The sequence below is a fragment of the Muntiacus reevesi genome, chromosome 17 (assembly GCF_963930625.1).
Source record: "Muntiacus reevesi chromosome 17, mMunRee1.1, whole genome shotgun sequence".
Lineage (NCBI taxonomy): Eukaryota > Metazoa > Chordata > Mammalia > Artiodactyla > Cervidae > Muntiacus > Muntiacus reevesi.
This window is the reverse complement of record NC_089265.1, coordinates 58,596,590-58,620,230: the sequence shown is the minus strand read 5'-3', so window position 1 is coordinate 58,620,230 and position 23,641 is coordinate 58,596,590. Positions and strand designations below refer to the sequence as shown.

The 23,641-nt window shown below is 44.7% G+C and overlaps 1 protein-coding gene across 12 annotated transcripts in view; it reads left to right on the top strand.

Moving 5' to 3' along the window:
* The window catches only part of TSTD2 (thiosulfate sulfurtransferase like domain containing 2), a 31,141-nt gene that overhangs the window by 1,401 nt on the left and 6,099 nt on the right, over positions 1–23,641 (top strand). For 4 of the 12 annotated variants that reach the window (XM_065908077.1, XM_065908078.1, XM_065908079.1 and 1 more), the window contains exons 2-11: positions 704–891; positions 1,787–1,998; positions 6,072–6,385; positions 8,299–8,419; positions 13,634–13,759; positions 14,588–14,693; positions 17,912–18,030; positions 18,510–18,668; positions 19,212–19,350; positions 21,160–23,487. In XM_065908077.1, coding sequence (XP_065764149.1) covers positions 834–891; positions 1,787–1,998; positions 6,072–6,385; positions 8,299–8,419; positions 13,634–13,759; positions 14,588–14,693; positions 17,912–18,030; positions 18,510–18,668; positions 19,212–19,350; positions 21,160–21,449 — 1,644 coding nt within the window. In that variant the 5' untranslated portion in view covers positions 704–833 and the 3' untranslated portion in view covers positions 21,450–23,487. Of the gene's footprint in view, positions 1–181; positions 361–703; positions 892–1,786; positions 1,999–6,071; positions 6,386–8,298; positions 8,420–13,633; positions 13,760–14,587; positions 14,694–17,911; positions 18,031–18,509; positions 18,669–19,211; positions 19,351–21,159; positions 23,488–23,641 lie in introns of those variants that run through there. The other 8 variants (XM_065908082.1, XM_065908086.1, XM_065908084.1 and 5 more) reach the window with 5 other exon arrangements.

The following is a 23,641-nucleotide window of genomic DNA, read 5'->3' as shown; positions in this document are numbered from 1 at the left end:
GCCACAACTACTGAAGCCTGGGGTCTTAGAGCCTATGCCCCACAAGAGAGGCCACCACAAGGAGAAGCCCCTGCACCACAACTAGAGAAAGTTTGTGTGCACCTAAAAGTAAAATAAATAAAAATTTTAAAAAGTTACCTCTGTGGCTTCTACAGGAACAGGGCAGCTGGACAACTGCAGTAATTCAGTCAAATGATGGCTTGAAGGAGGCTGGCAGTGGAGGCGGTGCACTGTGGTCTGGTGTGATTCTATTTCAAAAGCAGAGTTGATAAGCTTTTCAATCACCTGAAACAATAAGGAAATGAGAATCCCCAAGTTTTTGTCTGAGTAACAGGAAGAAGAGAATTGTTGTTTACTGAGGTAAGGAAGACTGAAGAAGAGCAAGAATTTGGCTTTAACAGTTGCATTTGAACAGCTTCCTAGCCCTCCCCACAGTCCTGCAGGGTAGATACTGTCATCCCCATTTTATGCTTTTGGGAATTAGAACTCAGAGAAGGTAAATATCCTGACCGGGTTCACACTTCACCCAGCTGCACCACAAGCCAAAGCCCATCCTTTCCCTAGTCTGTCTTGTTACTCTTCGCATTTCTCACTTGTAACATTTGCTTTACAAATGAATGCATCCCGTTGGTGTGCTGTGTTCCTTTTGACAAGAGTTGGCCATAGTAGCAGTTTTATATTTCTTTTGGCTCATTTCTTTCAGCTTCCCTGGTAGCCCAGCTGGTAAAGAATCTGCCTGCAATGCAAGAGACCTGGGTTCCATCCCTAGGTTGGGAGGATCCCCTGAAGAAGGGAACGGCTACCCACTCCAGCATTCTGGCCTGGAGAATTACATGGACTGTATAGTCCATGGGGTTGCAAAGAGTCAGACACGACTGAGCGATACAAAGTGTAAGTTTGACTCATTAAAATGAAGCTCTCTAGATAGTTATTTCTTCTAAGGAAGGGAATTTGACCAGCTCAAAAACTAGGGGACAAAAGAGAAAAGTATTTATAATTAAAGATACTGCTGCTGCTAAGACGGTTCAGTCGTGTCCGACTCTGTGCGACGCCACAGACGGCAGCCCACAGGCTCCCCCGTCCCTGGGATTCTCCAGGCAAGAACACTGGAGTGGGTTGCCATTTCCTTCTCCAATGCGTGAAAGTGAAGTCTCTCAGTCATGTCCCACTTCTAGCGACCCCATGGACTCTAGCCTACCAGGCTCCTCCGTCCATGGGTTTTCCGGACAAGAGTACTGCACTGGGTTGCCATTGCCTTCTCCGCATTAAAGGTACTAACACAGAGCTTGATTGATTTTGGTTGCACCTGGTACTTTTTTTGGGGGGGTATGTTTTCCCCTAAATGTTGACATGGCGTACCCTCTAATTCAGGTTTCTGCTGAAATGCTTCTGCCTCAGAAAGACTTGAACTACCCTCTGAGTTCTAAAGAGTCCTTCCATCACTCTTGTCTCCTTACCTTGCTTATTTGTCTTCACAGCCCTTTCTACCATCTGACTTTTTAAAAAAAAAAAAAGTAGTTTAATTCATCTGTTTACCTCCTCTCTCTCCCCACTGGAAAGTAAGCTCTAAGAAAGGAGAGACTTTCTCTGTTTCTTTCACTACTACATCTCCAGGGCTTAGAACAGTGCAGGGCATAGAGTTGGTGCTAAATAAATATTTCTTGGATGAACAAGTGAATGAATGGATAGCTTGGGCTACTGGGCAGTGCTCATTTACATGACTGATTTACTTCAAGAAGTAATCAAAGACTTGGACCTTGCTATTTTTCCCTTGCTTACTTCCTAGGTGATAGCAGAAAGGAACCTACCCCACGGCTGGAGCCAAACCAGATGCCTTCTTCCACTTCACCAGACCAAGGAGATGATGACCCGGAGGCCTGCGTTTTAAGGTTTTCAGACTTGGATTTGAAAGACACGAGTCTTATCAATCCCAGTAGCAGTCTCAAAGCAGAGTTAGATGTCAGTACAAAGAAGAAATACTCATTTGCAAAGAAAAAGGTAAAATTGCTGTTGATGTTTCAGGATCGTGTAGGTACAGTTAATGTAGATATATCTAAAAGTAACTCATCAAGGTTGTCCTCCAGGGAGTGGAGCACTGGTGAGACACCAGGCTGATGCCACGTTCACATTCAATTCCTTTTCCCACCTGGGGTTATGGGAAGACTCCCAGGAGCCTGAGTCATAGGAGAACAGACAGGTGTTAGGGCAGCTGCTGTCTGAGACTCCTGCTCCGGTCCAGCTGGCAGGGCTCGCTTGGTTAGGAGAAGGAACAGAGTGGCCGGGAATGCTGCAAGCTTACCAAGAACTGGGTTACAGCGTGGTAGTGTGGACGCTGCTCTTCTGGGCCATCTACGCTTTTTTCAGGGATCATTGACTAAACCTTTCTTCTCCTGCTGAAGCTCAAAGGGAAATGACTTGACTGAAGACATAAGGTTGAGACTTAATTCTTACCTCCAGGCTTTTGTTTCTCTTGCAAAATCATCTTATATTGGCTCCACGTCCATGAAGGATAGATGTCTCTTCTCATAAGTTCTATACGCCACCCTTCTGCCCACATCCCACACAGATTTCCTTGAAAATGAAACCCAAAGGATACAGACGTTTTGTTGTTGTTGTTTTGCAATAATTTCACACCTACAGAAAGGCCGCCAGAATTCTCCGGAGGCCCCCTTTGCCCAGCGGCTCCATCCGTGTCTCATCAGTTGTCTCAAAGGGCTTTACAGATCCGCTCAGAGGCCGCGTTTAGTTGTTAGGTCTCCAAGTCTTCACTCTGGACCACTCTCTCATTTTTTCCCCTGAAATCATGACCGTGACTTTTTAGAAGGTGATAGTTGAGTTACGTGTAGGACGTCTCATGACTTTTCACTCATGTTTCCTTGTGATTAGATTCGAGTTAGGGTTTTTGTTAACAAGACTGCCCCGCGAGAGGCACTGTTGATCCGGCTGCATTCTGTCCGGCGGTCACGTGCCAATCTGTCCTGTCACTGGCGATGTTAACTTTGGGTACCCGATTAAGGAAGTCCTTGTCAGGTTCCTCTGCTTTAAAATTGTTCTTTTTTCCCTTTTAGTTATTCAGTATTTGAGGGAAAATAGTTTGAGACTATGTAAACAGTCTATTTCACAGTGAACTTTCATCTGCTAGTTTTAGATCCATTGGTGTTTCTTTGCTTCAGTTGATTATTACTGTGATGATTTCTAAATGGTGACTTTCTGATTGCTTCATTCCTTCTGTATTTCTTACTTGGCAGTCTTCTGTAAGGAAGAGCTTTCTTTGCTCCCAACTTACTTGTATCAGTGTGTATTCAAGAATGCCATTTTATTCAGTGGGCAATAATCCATTATCATCATTTTTCATTTTGACTCTCAGATCATCTCAGATTTGGCTGGGATTCCAGCTAGTATCTATGTCTTTTTGACTTTCCCCATCATTCTTTGAGCATCTCCTTACTTTCTGATTTAACAAGATGTTTCAGGGTCATATTGTTCTTTGTCTCACCCCTGGAGTCAGACGTTTCTTCAAGGAACACTGGTTCTTTCTCATGGAGGCGGAAGACCGAAACCAGGGGCTTGGTGAGCTCACTGCTGCCAAGGTGCTGCTTCTGAGGACATCTGGTGACAGAGTGAAGAGTCCACATGGATGAAAACACATACATTTCTGTCTGTCATACTTTTACAGTTACTTTCATATCAGCATAAACCAGATGATTTCATACTCACGGAACCTGCAGTTCCATTCCCATACTGCCAGGTTTACTCTCTCTCCTTATAGTTACAACTTCCCTATATGATGAAGTGTGATGGCAGACCTAGCTCTCTCTAGTCCCAGTATGTATACTTAATTGCTTATTCCCCTGCATGCAGTCAGTCTCCCCACTCTGCCAAGTTGCCTCCTCCATCAGGGCCTGCCTTCCCCACACAGGCCTCACCCACTCTGAGCTGCCTTCCTAGCTCTGGCCTGCCTCTCGCTCCTGAGCAGACCCCACATGGGCCCTGGCTGCTGCTGGATCCTCAATGCCTTGTTCAAAAGGCCCTAAAAGACCAGTGGCAGGCCTCATTCACACTGGGCCTCCCACCTCACTCAGGCCTGCCTGAGGACTTTTGATAAGGGAAGAAGGGAGGACAGAAGGAAAAAAAAATTCAGATTATATACTGCATGTTTTTAAGGATCATGACTTCTTAAGACCTCAATGATGCTAATGAGGCCTTGGATGCAATACCTTACATTTATATATAAACTAATAGTCATAGTAATTATTGATGTACAGTAATTGTCAACTGAAATAACTGTGTAATGCTCAGCCTGTCCCTTGTAAAAAGTGTTCTCCTTTCCTTCCAAGTGTTTCCTTCTTAGTACCCTCCATAAGAGAACAAGATTTGAAGTTCTTAAGTGTAATACAAAGAAGGACTCAAGCTGATATACAGCCTTTTTTTTTTTTTTTTTGCCTGTACAGAATGATCAACTGCACAAGAGGCTAAAAGTGCCCTCCAGTGTAATTTCAGACTACCCCATCCTGCTGCAGGCTGGGACAACCCAGATACAGTTGTGTACAGATTGAGGAAGATCTAAAAATGATGCTCCATATTTATAATTACTACCCTCCAGAGTGCCCAATTTTGGATGCTTTACAGTAGTCTTCAGATGCACTAAGAAAACTTTAAATATTACATTAATATAAATTGTTACTTATATATTTTAAACAATTTTTAACTACATATATAAGCACTATGTGTGTGTGTGTATATATATATATATATATATAAAATGTAAAAATATTAATACCTTTCTTTCTAGAAACCAAGAGGGAAAATATCTTGAAAGACTGGTAATCACAGATGCCATAAACTGTACCATAATATATAAACTTTGACATCAAAAAACAAAGTTTTTGTTGAAAAGCTGAAAAACAAATGACAAACAGAGAAACAAATTTGAATAACTATGATCAATAAAAGGTCACTAATACTACTTACAAATCAATAAGATAAATGCCACAGTAGAAAAATAGGTAACAGGTATGAATAGGCAAACTAGAACATAGAATCAATATAAAAAAATATTCAACCTTACTCCTAATCAAAGATTGGAAAATAAAAACAGGGTATTTGTTTTGCTTTTTATTTGGGTCAAAATTGAAAATACTGACTACAAAAAATTTAATACTGATAAAATGCTGTGGATAAAATGGAATCCTCATGCATTGCTGCTGAATGTATAAATTGGTAATGATTTTTCAGGTAGTCACTACTTAATCACAGTTTAAAATTTATGCTTCTTCACCTCCAAAATTTTCTTCTAAATATTTATTCTAAGTATCTGGTTAAAGAAGTATAGAAAGATGTATGCTTACATGCTCATTCCCCGTTGCTTATAATTGCAAATACTGGAAACCAAAAAAGCTCATTCACTTACAATTGGTTAAAAGAATTATGGTACATCTATCATTCTCTCTCCCGTTTAATTTTTTTTTAACAATTTGCCTAAATCCTCTTTATAATAACAATAAAGTTATCTTGAAAAACCAAATCAAACCATTTGGTACATTTCTTTCCATGCCTTTCAATATACTTAAAAGCAGTGTATTTCTTTGGCTGCTCGGGCCTCAGCCGGACGTGCGGGGTTTCCTCTGTGGCTCCAGCGCACAGGCTCACTGGGCTCGGTTGTCCATGGCACGCGGCGCCTCAGTACCTGGACCAAGGGTCAGACCAGCCTTCCCTACCCTGGAGGGTGGATTCTCAACCACTGGACCACCAGGAGGTCCCTCAATGTGCTTTTTTATGCAATTGAGATTACATGATATAAGCAAATTTTATTCAATTTTTCCCATTTAACATTATACCATAAATATTTTCCCATGTAGTTTGAAACTAGCTGCTTAATATTCCATAGTAAGTATATTCCATAATTTCTTTTGACTATTTCCTTTTTGGAGGAAGTTCAGTCTCTCAGGAAGTTCTGCAGAATTGAAGGACCTAAAACTAGAAACCTCAATGGAAAAAATTTCACTGAGACTTTCATTCTAACCTAAAACCTAAGGTTATTTACTAGTGACATATTTGAAATGTAATTGCAGGCATTTGCCGTTTTCGTTAAAACTAAAGAAGTTCCAGCACCTCCTTGTGAATGTAAAGAAAAATGGTGGAAATGCTGTCAGCAACGATTCACAGACCCGACCGGCATCCACAGACATGTGGCAGCGCAGCACGCTGATGAGATCCGCCGTGAGACTGCTGGTGTTCTGAAGCAGCTGGCTGCGACATCGAGCCCCTCCACGGGTCCCGAGTCCGCAGACAGCGGGAACCGTTTCAGAGATGCCCTCACCCGTAACCAAGAACTGTCTGCCTGGCTGCCTGATACAAGCTGCTTCAGCCCTGATGAGCTGATAAGGTAAGAATGTCATTCTGTACCTTTTGTTTCACTGAAACATGTTTTTCCAGTTGGAATGAGCTACCACCCATCCAATAAAATGGCAGATCCTCAAGGCACGGCATTTCTCTGCCGCCTAAGCTAGGCCAGTAAACATGTTCTGTGTGTAACAGAAGACCACAGCCTGGGCAGCCGGCAGTGCACTCTCGGTATCTTGGGAGCCATCCTGTGTCTTTACTTCTCCAGGGAGAGGTAAAGAACAGAAAGTGTTATTTCCAAAGAGAAGTCGGAAGGCCCAGACATGTTCATGATTCCTCTACCCCGAAGTGTCAGCTTAGAAAGGGGTTCTTATTACCAGATGTGGTTTTCTGAGCTGAATATGTTTTAAGAAAGTAAGTTAACTTTTAGAACTAAGGCAGAGGGTTAGAAGTTTAGATCTGCCTTTGAAAACCTTACCGCATGATAATATTATGTAATCGTAGAGGACAGATTTCTGACTTTAAGGAATTCCTAAGCTATTCAGTGAACAGAAAAGGCCCACATTTGATACATTTTGTCACTGGTCTTGATGCCAGTTCCTTTTGCTTATCAGAAAGAAGAGAAAGAAAGAGAACTGAACTTGGAGTTAGACTTGAGCTAGCCACTAAATTCTTCATACCTTTACATCCTCAACTCTAAAACTGGGAATAATGCCTGCTCTGCTACCTCACAGAACTGCTGTAAGAATTAGATAAAATGATGATGGTAAGAGCTCACGTGACCTGTAAAGTGCTATACAAATGTGATCTCTTCATTTCTGTATGGAGCTGCTTTTTAGTTAGAAAAACAAAGAAAAAGGATACACAAAACATTTAGCAGATGGTATAAGACAAGCTATGCAATTATCACTTAAAATTGTGTGGCTCAGATGGTAATTTGTTACAGGAATTTAGAGAGAGGAAAACAGATACACTAATAGACAAGCAGGTGTTAGAGGAGATGAGGCCCTGAAATAAGACAGCATTGATGAGAATGTCACAGAGTTCAGAGCTGGATGGGACCTGAATTACCATCTATGACAGCGTTCTGTAAAATGCCTCTACAGCACTAGCTCTGGAGGGTGCTCTCAGGTATTGAAAAGAGGTGCTAAAGACAATTAAATTGGGGAAACATGAGGTTAAAATGTTCTTTTTTTGCAGAGCTTCCCAGAGCCTTCAGTATACGAGGGGCCTTCACTGTGACTCTCACAGAGGGAGATGCTGTCTGCAGGGTTTCTCAGACGGGCTATTTCGTGGGACAGCTGCAGAGCAAGGTGTGAGAGAGGCCGTTGGTGTCGGCCCCCGGGTTCACAGTTGAGGAAGTCAAGGCTCAGCAATCAGACGCCCACCCAGGGCCCGTGACTAGTCAGTCACAGTCAGCACAGGGCAGTGGGAAGAGTGTGGAGTCTCGTGTCGGAAGACTGGTATTCCAGCCCTGACTGTCAGGCTGCATCCATTTCATGCAGATGAACGGGGCTCAGTCCACTGAGCTATAAAATGGGGATGATAACAGCCTGTCTCATGGGCAAGAGGATTACATGAAAAGAGGAAAGTGAAACCTTTTTGTACAAAGAGAGATTTAAAACAGATACTGCCTTTTCTTAGAGGATCAGCCAGAATGGACTCAAATTTAAAAAGGGGTTATTAATATCTGTTTCAGGGATATGATGATTAAACAAGGAAATCAAAGTAAGCTCACTTTTTAGAAAGGAAGGAGTTAGGTGCAGGTATTGTCTTCTTTAGAGCAAACACAGACCAGAGTTGCTTCCCAATCCAGGAGGAGAATGATACTTAGGAGCCAGGGCAGGCATGAGTCGCTCCATTAGGCCTTCCCTCTTGACTCTAAATCTACTTTATGAACGGTAGCCTTTTCATGTCTGACTCAATTGCTCTTTCCGCACGGTTTTCTTTTTATAGTGGCCAGGGCGACGGTGAAGGCGAGGTGCTACTTTATTACTGCTACTGTGACCTGAAGGACCCCGACTGGGTCTGTGCCTGGCAGACAGCTCTGTGTCAGCGCCTGCGTCTCACGGGCAAGGTAACACTGTCTCCCTGACCACTTATCCTTCACGGGGTTTATCTCGCCGCCTCCTTGGTTTGCTTGTTACAAAAAGGGTTCCCCAGTTGGGTTCTTAGAAATTAGCGAAATCCTGCGAAGCATTTAAATAGAATACTAAATAGCTATTAACATGATGTTTTCTGTTGGTGGGAATATAAGTTGGTACAGCCACTGTGGGAAACAGTGTGGAGATTCTTCATAAAACTGAAAATAGAATTACCATATGATCTAGCAGTCCCATTCCTTACAATAATATGTATCCAGACAAAACTAATCCAAAAAGATACATGCACCCTTAAATTCATGGCAGCACTGTTCACAATAGCCATCAACAGATGATGGGTGAGGATGTGGTGCAATGTACGGAGACACTACTCAGACATTAAAAAAGAATGAAGTGATGCTATTTGCAGCAACATGGATACAACTAGAAATTATTACAGTCAGTGAAGTCAGACGAAGATAAATACCGTGTGATATCACTTATATGTGGAATATAAAATATGATATAAATGGACCTCCCTATGAAACAGACACAGACTCACGGACATAGAGAACACTCGTGGTTGCCAGGGGGAAGAGGCTGGGGAGGGATGGAGTGAGAGGCTGGGGTTAGCAGACGCAAGCTGTTATACCGGGATGGGTGAATGACCAAGTCCCACAGTGAGGCAGAGAGCTACGGTCAGGATGCTGTGATGAACCACAATGGGAAAGAATATTGAGTGTCTCGTGTGTGACTGAGTCACTCTGCTGTACCGTGGAAACTCGTACAACACGGTAAATCAGCTGCACTTCCGTGAAAAGGAAATGGTGTTTTATAAGACTATATAAAAGATAGACCAAGGATCAGCCAACTTCAGAGCCACATAGTAAATATTTTAGACTTTGCACAAAACTACTCAACCTTGGCATTTTAATATGAAAATAGTCATAGCCAATATGTAAAAGCAGGGGTATGGCCAGGGGTTTCCCTGGTGGCTCAGTAAAGAGTCTGCCTGCAGTGTGGGAGACCTGGGTTCGATCTCTGGATTGGGAAGATAAGTGGAGAAAGAAATGGCAACCCACTCCAGTATTCTTGCCTGGAGAATCCCATGGAGAGAGGAGCCTGGTGGGCTGCAGCCCGTGGGGTCACGAAGAGCCGGACACGCCTGAGTGGCTAAGCGCAGCACGTGTCCCAGAAGAACTGCGTAAAGTGGGCACTGTGTTCTCATTCTTTGCCTGGTGGCCCAGCTGGTAAAGAATCCGCCTGCAATGCAGCAGACCCTGGTTCGATTCCTGGCTTGGGAAGATCCCCTGCAGAAGGGAAAGGCTACCCACTCCAGTATTCTGGCCTGGAGAATTCCATGGACTGTATAGTCCATGGGGGTCTCAAGGAGTCAGACACGACTGAGCGACTTTCACTTCACTTCAACTGGAAAAATGTTTCACAGAACTGTACATACAGGTGTGATACCAAGTTGCTGCTTAATTTTCCTAGAACATGTCAGTCCTTTACCATTTTATGGTTTTATTTCCTTTCCCTCTTGAATTCAAGAGGACAGGAACTGCGTCTTAACCGATTGATGTACTGTTAGTGCTAGAACAGGGCTTTGAATATAGCAGACAGTAAATATTTGGAGAAGGTCGAATAAAAAATGAATGTTTGTAACAAAACCACAAGCATGTGTGTAAAAAGATGACAAGTAGTAAATATCAAAATGTTAAGTCATGATTATCTCTACATGATAGGATTATGAATTAAAAATCTTTGACAATTACATATATATATGTATACATATATATACATGTATATATCCTCTGGTTATGACACTAACCTCTCTTACACTTGTCCCAGGTTTTTATTCCCTGAGGCAGTCACTTGATCAGTGATATTTTTCACACCCATGTTTTCTTGCAGATAGTGACTGAAAGCTGCATTTACCTCATCACTTCATCACCAAGTCCTGACATTTCTGCCTCTAACATATCCTTTGATCCTCCATTTCCACCTTAGACCTAGCCCCACCCTCTCTTACCTCATTCATTTCAGTAGCTTCTAGACTACACTCCATTTTTCCATCTTTGCCCCCATTTAATCATTTTCTACACAGCAACCAGAATGATCTTAAAGAGTAAATGAAATCCTCTCCCTCCCTCCTCACAATCTTTCAGTGTCTATGCAGTGTATTTAGAGTAAAACTCAGATCCTCAACGTGCCGTTGAGTTTCCTGCATACTTTGGCCCCTTCCACCTTTTCTACTTATCTGATGCCATTTACTCCTTGCTGCTGCTGCTGCTAAGTCGCTTCAGTCGTGTCTGACTCTGTGCAGCCCTATGGACGGCAGCCCACCAGGCTCCCCCGCCCCTGGGATTGTCCAGGCAAGAACCCTGGAGTGGGTTGCCGTTTCCTTCTCTCTTTACTCATTACACTCCAGCAAAATAGCCTTTCAGTTTCTTGGAGCCCACAAATTTTTTTTTGGTGCCTTTGGGCCTTTTTACAAGAACACTTTCTTCAAGGAGCTTTCCCACACCCACCCATTTCTCCTGATTGTTACTCAGTCTCCACTTCTCAGTTTTAATGACACTTTGTCAAAGACATCTTTCCAAACCTTTTAATCTAAATTCAGTTTTCCAGATATACTATTTCACTGCATCTTGCAGTTATTTTTCATAGCACTTGTTAGTTTGTGACTTTTATCTTAATATCTGTGACCTTCCCGTTTGTAAGTTCCTAAAGGGCAAAAACTATGTATTTTTTAATCACTATGTCCACAATTCCTGGAAAAATTGCTGGTGCATTGTTTAAAAAAAAAAGAACATTTGTGGGTTATATACATATATCATCTGTATTTAGAGAACATCTTGAAAAATGGAATGTAAACCCGAGTGCACAAAACAGGCACTCATCTCTGGTTTGGGGCAAGGTGAGCCGGCAGTGAGGGTCTCTACCCACAAGGTGGCAGCGCGTGCCTGGCTCTCGGGTTAAATCCTAAGGCTTCCAGGAAACGCGCCGAGTTCTCAAGTTTCCTGTTGGTAGGAGATTTGGAAGAATGTTGGCATTTGTGGGGAAAGGGGAGAACTTAAAAATTCTAGAATTATGGAAAGAAGCTTCTAACCCCTTGCTATATACTTCTTACTGCCTCAGGAAATTTGAGCAGATGCATTAGAGGCTTTTTGGAAAGGAAAATTATAAGAGATGGACCTCAAAAGATCTGGTTTTGAGTCCTAGATTCACCATCCCTCAACTCTGTGCCCTTGGGTAAATTACTTGATTTCTCTAAGCTTCTGTTTCCTTTACTGTCAAGTGGGAATTATGATATCTACCTTTCAGGATTATAATATAAAGACAGGAACTTTATAATATAAAGGTGCTCATTAAATGCTAACTGTTGCTCTTCGTCTCTGAGGTATAAGGCTTTCCTCACCTAGCAGTACTTTGAAGGTTTCAGCTGAGGAATACCTGAACAGGAGTTGAAAGTCTAATGCATGGGTTTTAGAGGTTGCCCATCCTCAGTATTCAGGAAGTGCACATATTTTATTTGGGTTTTGGGATTAAAATAACATAGGAAAGAGTCTTCTGGCTTACCCAAAGGACAGTTACATAGAAGCCTGTACCTCTTCATCATATTTGCCCCTGTCAGAGACGGTTTTAGGGTAGATTTCCAGTTAATGCTGGCTCAGCTCTATTTTTCTATGTTGTCCCTTAAAAAAATTAGTTGGTAATAGGTGCAGAAACCTTTACAGCAGAGATGGCATATGCTTCCTGCTTCCCTCTGTCAGCCCAGGTCAGGCTCACTAGACTGCATCTTTCTCAAGGAGCCTGGATGTGACTCATAATCATGGTACTCTGGAGAGCTAATGCTAGTGAGTAGGCCCTGGCTTGTGAAATGAGTCCCATTTCTATCCATGCTCTAAAGAATTGAGCCAAGTGAGGCAACAAACAAGTACCTCCTCTAGGCCCTAATCAAAGGGGAGCCTTTAAAAGTTTTCAAATTCTAAGGCACTGGTAGGTATCATTGTTATAATTGTTATATAAGTAACAATGTAATAATATAGAACTTCACTCTAAGTTACTTCTCTTTCCAGAGAATACCATGATACACAATGTTGCACTTTCTAACTTTAGAAAGGAGCTCTTCTAAAGATGATCCATCTTTAAACTTATCCGAAGGGTTTTGTGGTACCAGAACAACTAACGTTGCAGGGCCCCCCAGAGCACTGCCTCCTAGGGTGGGGGCCTTAATCCAGGCTTTAATGTCCCCCAACCAGTGAAGCATTTCAGAGAACAGAGGGTTTGAGAAGCCAGAAAGCCTCAGGCTTGGACACTCACTCATTTGCTCAGCAAAGACATATCACATGTCTACTGGGGGCAGATACTACTGTAGACCCTGAGTATGCAACAAAGAAGAAAACAGACCAAGCTCCTGCCAGCAGGTGGGTCTGCAGTGGTGGGCTTGCCTGCCCCCCGCCCCGCACCCCCCAGACCATGCAGAGTGCTCTCGCGCATTCCCGGCCCTCAGGTGTGCTCTGTGCTCGAGGGCTTGAGGAATATCTCCTCAGCAGTTTTGCATTATTGGTTCTTTTTCATCTCTTATCAAGATGAAGAAATTGAGGTTCAGAAAAGAGAATTTCCTCAGGGCCACTTGGCAATTTAAGTAACAAAGTTGAATCCTGATTCTGGATCTGCTGCCCTGAATGTAGGTTAAGCTTTGGCCACTGGACAGCTGGAACATCATATAGCAAATGGGGCTTTCCATGGTTTTAACCATTTTATTCTCTGGTTCAGCAACATGTTAACTGAGTCCCTCAACTGAACTGTGGGCAGTGCCATTTCAGAAAACCACGGGCATCTTTGTGTGGTGACACTCTGCTGTGTCCAGAGCAGTGTATCTGTTCTTCCTCTTAAGTTCACCAATACACATGAACCTGTTCTGCCCTGCAGAAATCGGAACTGAGCTGCAAATACCGGCTTCCCGGGGGCTCAGCGGAATGGGAATACTCTGCCTACCAACGCAGGAGACGCGGGTTTGATCCCAGGGTTGGGAAGATCCCCTGGAGGAGGGCTTGGCAACCCCCTCCAGTGTTCTTACCTGGGAAATCCCATGGACGGAGAGCCTGGTGGGCCACGGGGTCAGAGAGAGCCAGACACAGCTTGCCAAGCAGAAGAAAGAGCAGCGCGGAGGTTGCATTCCTTTCTGCTGTTTTGTGTCTCAGGTTCGAATTGCTACGGAAGGAATCAACGGGACTGTTGGTGGGAGCAGACTGGCCACCAGACTCTATGTCAGCGCCATGCTCTCCTGCCCACTGTTTAAGGATTACCTCTGTAAGGACGATTTTAAGGTAAGAGAGATTGAAAATAAAATGGGTTGAGAGCCATCTGCTTCTGCTTCAGTGCCTCCTCCCACTCCAGGCTATGAAGATCACCATAAAGAAGTAAGCGGTGCCGGGCAGAAAACCACTTCCCCTCTGGGTCCTGAGGCAGCTCATGGAAAGAGTATGCTCCTTCCAATTCATCTTCCAAGTGGCCACCACGGGACCATGGGCCTTTTTATATAGAATAAGGACGTTACAGCTTACACCCACTAGACTCAAACTTAGCCATGTCTGCTCACTTGGGAGACCACCTGTTTCAGGGGATCACTGCGTGTTTGGTAAACCTGGTGGGATCAGCCCAGCACTCACACCACAGCGGGAATGATGCCGTTGCTCTCTGAAGGAGAGGCTTTATGTTGGAGTGACTTTTTGCTTTAGTGTCATGGGTTACAGAGGTGGTGGGAAATACCTTCCTAGTGTTAGCGTTGGTGATGATGATATGAAAAGAAAAGGTTGTGACTCCTGAACAAAAGCTTGGATGCAGTCTTACATATAGAAATTGCTCAGTGGTGTTTCAGTTTTATAGTTAAATGCTTACTGCTATAGAAACACCTTTTCAATTTGACATCTCTACACATGGTAGATACGCAATAAAGAAGTGCCAGATATAAGATTACATCTGTTGTGTAATAATAGGGTAGCTGAAGTATTAAGAAACCTCAAATTAGGAACAGCTCTTTCAGTGGGAGAAGGGAGTTAGAGCACAGAATGTTCCAGATAATTCAGCTTAATAAATATCTTATACCTGGAGATGGGAAAGAAAGACTGTATTCTGCTTTGTTTCTCATTGGCTAGACCAGCAGAGGAGGAGCCTGCTGCTTTCCAGAACTGCGTGTTGGTGTGTTTGAAGAAATTGTGCCCATGGGGATCAGTCCCAGCAAGGTCTCCTATAAGAAGCCTGGTATGCTTGCTTTAAGAAGAAACTTTTTCTTTTTCTTCATAGGGACAAATCTTAATATAGAGACAAATGGGAAAGCTAGACATTCTGATCAGCAAGGTTGTGACGAACTCTCTCTTCGGAACAGCTGTGGGGTGGCTGACGCGCGGGTCGCTCCGTGCTCAGGCTGGCCCTTCTCTTTGATGCTCTGGTGGTTGGAGACTCACTGCTTAGAATGACCTGGCTTAGTGTTCTTGGTGATGGTTTGGAAAGAAGTTGTTTTCTCTTTCCAAAGACAGCAGTTTGGGAAGAGTATAATTATTAGTTGTAAATAGTTCATCAAATGGATAAGACATACAGACTTGGCTACAGGCAGCAAGCAGCTTTCAACACAAAAGCAGTTTGTTTCAAGTGCTCTAGAATGTTCTCTTTCCCCCCTCACTCATGGGTACCATAGGTGGTTGAAAGACATTTGTTTGGCTGGGGTTTTTGGTTTTATTTTTTACTATGAAAAATTTCAAACATTTTAAAAAACAGAAAAAATATTACAGGGAACGCCCATGTTCCTATCCTGCAGTTTCAACAACTACAGATTCAAGGCCAACTTTCATCAATCCCCACTCCCTTCCCCCAACCTAAATTATTTAGAACAGAATCCTGATGTCATGTCATTTCATTCCTACTTTAGTAGATATTGCTAAAAACTAAAAGGATTTTTAAAAAATAACTATAAAACCATCATATCCAAGACATTTTAATAGTAATTACTTAATATTATTGAATATCCAGCCAGGGCTTAAAATTCCTAGTTGTCTCATAATTTTTAAAGTTTGTTTCTATCTGGATTCAAGTAAGGTCTACTCATTGTGATTGAGCCTTTTAAGTCCCTTTTAACCTAGAGCCTCCATCTTTTATTTTCCCGTGCAGTTTATTTTTTGAAGGAGTTAGAGAATTTTGCTCGCAGTGTTTCCCAGTCAGGACGATGCTGCTTGCATCTCCATGTACTGTCCTCTGTCTTCTGTGCTTCCTCTCAGTTCTGCTCACACTTACGGTGGTGCTGTCTAACAGGAATGTTATGTGTGCCATGATGGAATTCTACATTTCCAGTAGCCACATTTTAAAAAACAAAGGGAAGCAAGTGAAATTAATTTCAATAATGCCCTTTAGTTAACGCAGTGTAGCCAAAATATTATTTCAACTTGTACCCAATGCAAAAAATTATTAAGAAGATATTTTAGGGGCTTCCCTGGTGGCTCAGTGGTAAAGACTCCGCCTGCCAACGCAGGAGACACGAGTGTCCCACCTGGCTGCAGAGCAGCTGAGCCCGTGTGCCGCGAGTACTGAGCCTGTGCTCTAGAGTCGGGGAGCTACAGCTCCCGAAGCCCGAGGGCCACGGCTCCCGAAGCCCGCGCGCCACAGCTCCCGAAGCCCACGCGCCACGGCTCCCGAAGCCCCTGCGCCATGGTTCCCGAAGCCCATGCGCCACGGCTCCCGAAGCCCGAGCGCCTTAGAGCGTGTGCTCTGCAGCGACAGAAACCAGCACACGGAGCCTGCTCACCAACGACCAGAGAAACACCCATGCAGCAACACAGACCCAGCACTGCCAAAAATAAATAACAGTCCTAACAACAGCAACAAAGAGATGTGTTACCTTTTTTTGGTATACCAAGTCCTTGGAATTCTGCACGTGTTGCCCTTCCCACAGCACATGGCAAACCACGTTTCCGGGCCGTTAGCACTGTTGGCTAGTGGCTACCTTATTAGACAGCTCACATCTGGAGACTTGATGAGATGCAGGTTTGATTTCCGTTTTTCTTTTCTTTCCTTCCCCCGCCCAAGTCTACTTCATAGGTAGTATTGTCTCCTTTCTTCAGGAAACAGAAAGGTCTGGCTGGCGCTATGTTCATTTTTTAATATGTAAATATTTAGAAAGGAGGATAAGAGTTGAATCAGAGGGAAATGGGAGTAAGCTACCAGCATCTGGGGAAGGAGACCCGTGTATGCGCGCCCTGTCTGCTCAGTGCACTCACCTGGGCAGGAGGACCTCGCCGCAGCAGTGAGGGGAGAATGGGCCCCAGGCAGCGCTGTGCTGCCTTTGTCTGAGCTGTGTTGTTTTAAGGCACTTCTAAGCAGGTCTGCATGAGTCACAGAGGGCCTGGAGAGCAGCCACCGTGACAGCAGCAGCAGGAACAGGTTGGGTTCCCTGCAGCTCCCTGTGAGGGAAGGCTCAGCGGATTTCCATGCTTGTCATCGCAGCTTTGAACCTCCCTTTCCACCCCAGTTTTGGTGACTGTGTGATTATGACAATCACACATAAAATCCAGCCTTGTTACATTCTCCCTGCAGTCCTCTGACGGGCAGGCAGGGGTCTAGATTCCCTGGTCGTGCTCTGGGTCTCCAGCAGCTTCAGGGGGCTGTCGGGATCCATCCCTGAGTGGTGCTGTCAGGATCGAGCATGAGTGGGAACTGACGCACCAGAGGTGTGGTTGCTCCCCTGCCAGATTCACCGAAAGTTCTTCACAAGCTACTGAGATGTCTGGACCCCTAAAGATATAGGAGTATTTCTCCCCTGGAGAGAAGGCCCCAGCAGACAGGTTCTTTTCTTTTAGTCTCCTTGTATTTTACTTCATCTCCTTTCTCTACTTCTGGCCTTTCATCTTTTCTCTCTTGCTTCTCATATTTCATTCCTGCTGTCAACCTGTTTTCTCTTTCTACTCATGCACACAAACTTAGACACATTCTTCTGTTATATTTTTTAAAGACTTATTCAAACTTTGTTCCATAACCATACGCTCACACCTGTCTGTCTGAGGTTCTTAACCTTGGACTTGATGTTGGTATAGAACAGTTTCTAAAGCCTATAGCAAGCATATACATGTCCAGGCCCCTCCATATACAGGAACAATTGAACACTGGCCGTCACATGGACCAGCAAACCCACGTGGCAGTTTACATCTCTACAGTCTGGCTTTTATCACTGGGTGAGCCCAAGTATGAGGATGCAGAATTCTTTGACTACTTAGTTCTAAACTGCCAGGTGTCTACAGCGCTTATCTTAGGAGGGAGAGTGAGGACATGGAATTAACTAAATTCTGTCATTATGCTGATCAGATAGCATTATTTTCAGACATAATTGTAATTATGAAGAGGAAACATTTAGGTGGGGAGGAACAAATGGAAATCATTAGGCTGGGCCCTGTGTTATTTGGTTTTGTTTTTAACCAATTTTTGTTTGGTTTTAGGAATCCATTTATCCCCAGGTGAATTTCATAAAGAAGTAGAGAAGTTTCTGTCTCAGGCAAATCAAGAGGAAAGTGATACTATCCTATTGGACTGCAGAAACTTCTATGAAAGCAAAATAGTAAGTAAGAAAACCAACTGAGTTCCCGCAGCACGGCCTGTTTCTGAAGGGGACGCTGTGTGCCCACCTGTGGCCCAGTCAGTGGCTCTCTTCCTGCTGCTAGCAGAGAAAGCCCAAGCCTTTGAACTCAGAATCTGGTGAGAAAGGCTAAGAAAATACGGATTAAAGACATCTTGCACAAGATGAACTGTCTCCCATATGCCTACCCCTAGACACATGTAAGATCTTGTCGAGTTTGCCTTGGGCAACCTCTCCAGTTCCCCAGGGCCTCTGAATGGGTAACCTGCAGCCCACCCAGCCTTGTTCCTAAGTTTTAGCTCTTGAAGTTTGAAAGGTCAGAGTATGGGATGAAAATGGCAGCAGGCAAGTGCTTCCTTGCCAAGGCAGGGCTGGGGATTGGTGTTTGACACAGAAAGAATCTTTGTTCTTACCAGGTATGTTTTTCTGATAATTTTATTTCTGCTGCTTCTATATTATAGGGACGATTCCAGGGCTGCTTAGCCCCAGACATCAGGAAATTCAGTTATTTCCCTAGCTATGTTGATGAAAATCTAGAACTTTTCAAAGAGAAGAGGGTGCTAATGTATTGCACTGGGGGCATCCGCTGTGAGCGGGGTTCAGCCTACCTGAAAACCAAGGTGAGTTACCAACCCCAGGGCACTGCAGGCCTGGAGGCAAAGGAAGCTCCCACCCCCAGCCAGCAGGATTTATTGTCCCCTTGTATGGTTCCAGCACAGAGTTTCTAAGTATAAAGTCTGAAGTTCTTAAATCTCAAGATGTGAAAAGAACTCCTCAGTCTTAGAGACGAATCAAGTACAAAAGGGGAAGATTGGTTGGCATCTCCCTTCTCCTAATCCTTTTGCTTGATCCGGAGAAGAGCAGATTCAGTCACATTACATGTCCCAACAGGTGTCTACCTATATTTAGGGAGCCACAAAAATAGTCGGGCTTCGCAGGATCCAGAGAGTTGAAGGCCCTGACTGCTGTCCTCAGCCATCCCCCTGGCAGGCAAGGTCTGGCCAGCTGGTTCCTCGCCCCGCCTTGGTCAGCAGTTCTTCAGTGTCCCACAGGGGGAACCAGGAGCCCCATTTTGGCGTTCCTACCACATGTCGCTTCTCTGCGGAGCTTCCTATTGGTCTCTGCTAGTCTCCTCAAATTTCCTCTTGTGTCTCCACACACAGGGAGTGTGCAAGGAAGTGTTCCAGCTCAAGGGTGGCATCCACAAGTACCTGGAGGAGTTTCCTGACGGTTTTTACAAAGGGAAGTTGTTTGTTTTCGATGAGCGTTATGCCTTATCTTTCAACAATGACATAGTGTCAGGTAGGTCAGCACTGGCTCAGAACCGGAGCTCCTAAGCAGACACACCCTCTGATGAACCTTCTGGAAGGCAGGCCAGTGCTGATTACTTGACGAGTGAAGTAAGGGGAAAGGATTGCACAGCACCACCGTTTCCCACCAGAGCCAGGGATGCAGTGGTGGAGCAGACAGAACCCTGACCGTTAGAGGCCTGGGCTGGGATCTGACTCTATTGTTTACTAGTTAGACAAGTCCTTTAAAATGGGAATAACCTCACTCACTCTGTCCACCTGCTAAGAGTTGAACTAATAGGCTAAATCTAGGGTCTTAACCTGGAGTCAGTGATATTGTACTGAGGGGGCCTGTGAATCTGGACTGGAAAATAATTTCATGTTTGGCTTCATAAACCCTCACTAAATATAGCACTTCAGTTATGAATGTAAGAAGCAAATCAGGTGTATTGGATGTACTTGTGATTTTGTCATCAATAGAAATCACAGTATTTTCATTATTACAGCTGCTGTGAATATTTCAAAAGAGCATTTATGTGCATCATTGATTCAAAATGGAAAGTTATTAGGCCCATCACTAAATCTTATTTTCTGTGTTAAATACCATGTGTATCCCAGACTTTGAAAAATATTGTTATTTTGTATTTCTATATAGTTGGTTTCCTTTGTGATCCTATGTATTTTGTTTTCTACATTTTAAAAACATTTTCCCAAGAATAGTCTTCACTAGACTGTAAAGTAAATCATGGGACAAATAAAAGAACCCCTAGTTAGATGGTGTGTGGACCCATGTGTTATGCATGTTTAGAGTGGTGGGTGGGGCACTCCAGGGTGGGAGCTGAGCCCAGGGCCAGAGGCAGAGTGGCTACAGGAAGCCTCTGGTGAGCCCAGTTTGGAGTCCACAGTAACGTGGTACCAGATGAGGGCAGTCAGGAGGAGGAGGAGGAAGTCAATCTTGAAGAAGATGGATCTTCCTTCTGGATGCCACTGTTTTGAATGGGAAAGGTCATAAGCAGGCAACCCTAGTGACTGTCAGAATTTTTTAGAACTTCTTTGACCAGGGACTGAGACTGAGTTAGCACCTGGATAATAAGATGGGAGTTTAATTTCCTCTCCCCTTTCTTCTTAACCTTTTTATTCATTTTAATGGTCTTATTTTGTCTCTCTTGTTGGAAGCAACTTCAGATCTCTAATGACGCTAGAGGGAGAAGGAGGGAGAGAGGGCCCAAAGGTAGCTTAGATAAGCTGGGTAAGGAGGCTTGAAGAATGAAGTTATCAGTGGTCATAGGAAGTCAGCAGGGAAAGGGGCTGAGAAAGTAGATCCATGAGCTTTAAGGACTTGTGTGGCGGAGTGTACCCTGGCGAGAGCAGATCCACAGCCTGGGGAGACGGGTGTGGAATGCAGAATTTCCACATGCGGTCACCTGTATTCAGGCGAGGCGTGTCTCAGGGCAGAAGGGAATGGTGTCAAGGAGAAAGGCCAACAAAGGGTGATGGCCAGCTTGGGACTAGTTAATGAAACAGAAAAAAGTTACTACCTGTTTTCTAAATGGGGAAAATAAAAATGGTCCATGAATGCTAGAATCAAAAGACAATTCCCAGGAGCAACCTAACCCAAAAAAGTGGGGATGGATGGGGGAACCTTGCTGGTTAGAAGACAAGAGGTTTACACTGTGTAGAAACCTTCCCCAGGCCTGAAAGGATACGTCAGATGCTGATGAGCAAAGGGCCAGGTTTAGGACCTGGAGCAGTGTGCCTGTCTGCGTGGTGTGTGCACACACGTGTGCTTGTGTTTTTTAACGAGGCTTTGCTTTCTCCCCAGCATGTTCCTACTGTGGGGTCCCCTGGGACCACTACAAGCTCTGCTCCACACCCCAGTGCCGCCAGCTCGTCCTGACCTGCCCGGCCTGCCAAGAACGAGGATGCACAGCCTGCTGTGTCCCGTGTCAAGACAAGGGGAACAGACCGGCTGCAAGCCCAGCCCAGAGCAACTTTAAGGAGGAATGCGAGTGTACCGCCCGACGGCCACGGGTACCGAGGGAGCGCTCACAGCAGGGGCCTCTTGCGGCAGGAGCCTCTGCCCTCCAGCCCGGGGCCCAGGCTGGACGTTGAAGGGAGCAGCCGCCTCTGTATCCCCCAGGCCCTCACACAGCTCGGTTTGGAGGATGTCAGGGCCGCACTAACAGAAACAGGGAAGGTCAGGGCTGCCAGAGCCGCCGTGGTCAGCTGGCCACCGTGTTGGCCTCTGTCCTCCACAAGAGAGGGAAGAGGAATTTGGGTGCTGACCTCTTACCAGAGACATTCTGGCCCAGAGGTGCTGGAGCACAGAAAAAGGTGAGCTTCGTGGGATCCCAAGTTCCTGAGGGAGACAGCCTTGAGCCTGGTGACCTGACCTGCGCCTTCTGCGCCATGCAGCAGGGCTGGCCGGTCACTGTTCTCACCAGCAAACCTGTCTGTCCTGACGGCAGAAAGGAAAGCCGGGCGGCCCGAGAAGCGGACTTCTCAGAACCGGGCCTCTCAGGTCAATCCACCATCCACCCCTGCCCTCCTCTCTTCCCTGCTAGCCTCAGCACTGCACCAGGGTCTGCCAGCTACAGCATGTGGCCCACCTCTTTCTGTAAGTAAACTTTTATTGGACTAGCCACAGCCATTCACTTACATATGATCTTTGACAGAATTAAGCATTTACAAGAAAGACAACATGGCCTGCAAAGCCTACAGTATTTACAGGTGTACCTCGGAGATACAGATTCAGTTCCAAACCACATCAAAATGAGTTACACGAACTTTCTAGTTTCTCAGTGTATATAAAAGGTATGCTTACATTATGCTGTAGACTATTAAGTGTACAATAGCATTGTCTAAAGAAACAATGTATGTCACCTAATTAGAATTTTTTATTGCTAAAAAATGCTATCATCTGACAGTGTGGGGTTGTCACAGACCTTTAATTTGTGAAAACCGAAGTATCTGTGAAGCACAGAAAAGCAAGCTATGCCTAACCTATCGGGTCCTTTGCCGAGAAACGACCTCGCCACCTCTAGTCCAGAGGAACGGCTCATCTGGTGGAGGAGCCAGTCCTAAAGACGTGGCCATCTTCATTTTCCATGGGTTTGTTTTCTGAGATTTCCCTGTAATAGTTTCTGCTTCCCTCAACACCCACACTACTAGCTCTTCAGCGTCTTTGAGAGAACCACATTATGAGCTCGATGACACGGACATCTGGGCTGCAGTTATTAGGTAAACACCTCAGAGCAGAGACAGCCTGCGTAAGGCTACTGGGCACCGCTGTGGCGGCTTCCCAGCCCCTGGCCCGCACGTCCCAAGAAACGCATGCACAGCCACCCACAGACCAACAGATTTAATGTTATATTGCAGTTTCCAGTGATGCAGAATACAGCTGCAGTTGTGTTTCAAGGAGAAGCCGAGCGGGGCTGGCTGTGCCTGCAGCCTCCGTAGACGCCCCTCCGTGGAGGGGAGGCCCTGGCTCCGTCTCTGGTTGCCCTGTCCTGTCCACATCGTTACAGTCCGTGTGCGAGACTTTTCCATCAAAAGCCTCTGCTCCGTGCTCCGCAGCTTACGTCTGTGTTCGTCTGCTCTTTGGCCTCTCCTTTGTTGTAAGATTTGCCGAATCACTCATGAAAATAACTCCCCAAGCAACAGAAATACTAGTTTAACTGGCACTGTGGTATAGTAAAAGGCACAAGGGCGGTGTGGCTTAACATTTTTGCTGGATCCCAGGAGATGCACGTGAGGTTAAAAAGGGATCTGGCAGAGATGCCAAAATTACATTTTCAGAATTCACCCTCCTGGGTGGTTTGGCCAGGTTTCCTAATTCTTCAATATCTAGATTTTCTTCACCATTGCCCTTTAGAGGTTTCATTTACAGGCGAGATCAGTGGTGACTTGTCTAATAAGTGATGTGACAGGGTGGCTGAAGTCTGTAAGCATAAGCCATGATGGACTGGAAATTCATCTCAATAATGATTTACCTCACATAAGGCATTGGCCCACTACTGACTTTGCAATTATGAGTGTTTTCAAGTATTTGGCCATAGGTTTTCACATCCACTGTAAGGTTGGCATTTGGTAAGGAAACAATTCTTTCTGACTCCAGTATTGGAAATAAATCCCAGATGTTGATAAAGAACACCCAGGGAAATGCTTGTTGCCTGGAATTGGTTTTTGTTTTTTTAAAAAAGGATGGTTCTAAAATTTGAATTTTCATTACTGGCTTTTTCTATCATTTCCTGGTAACCAGCAAAAGGATCGTTCTTTGATTGCTGGCAGAGCTCTGTGGGCTT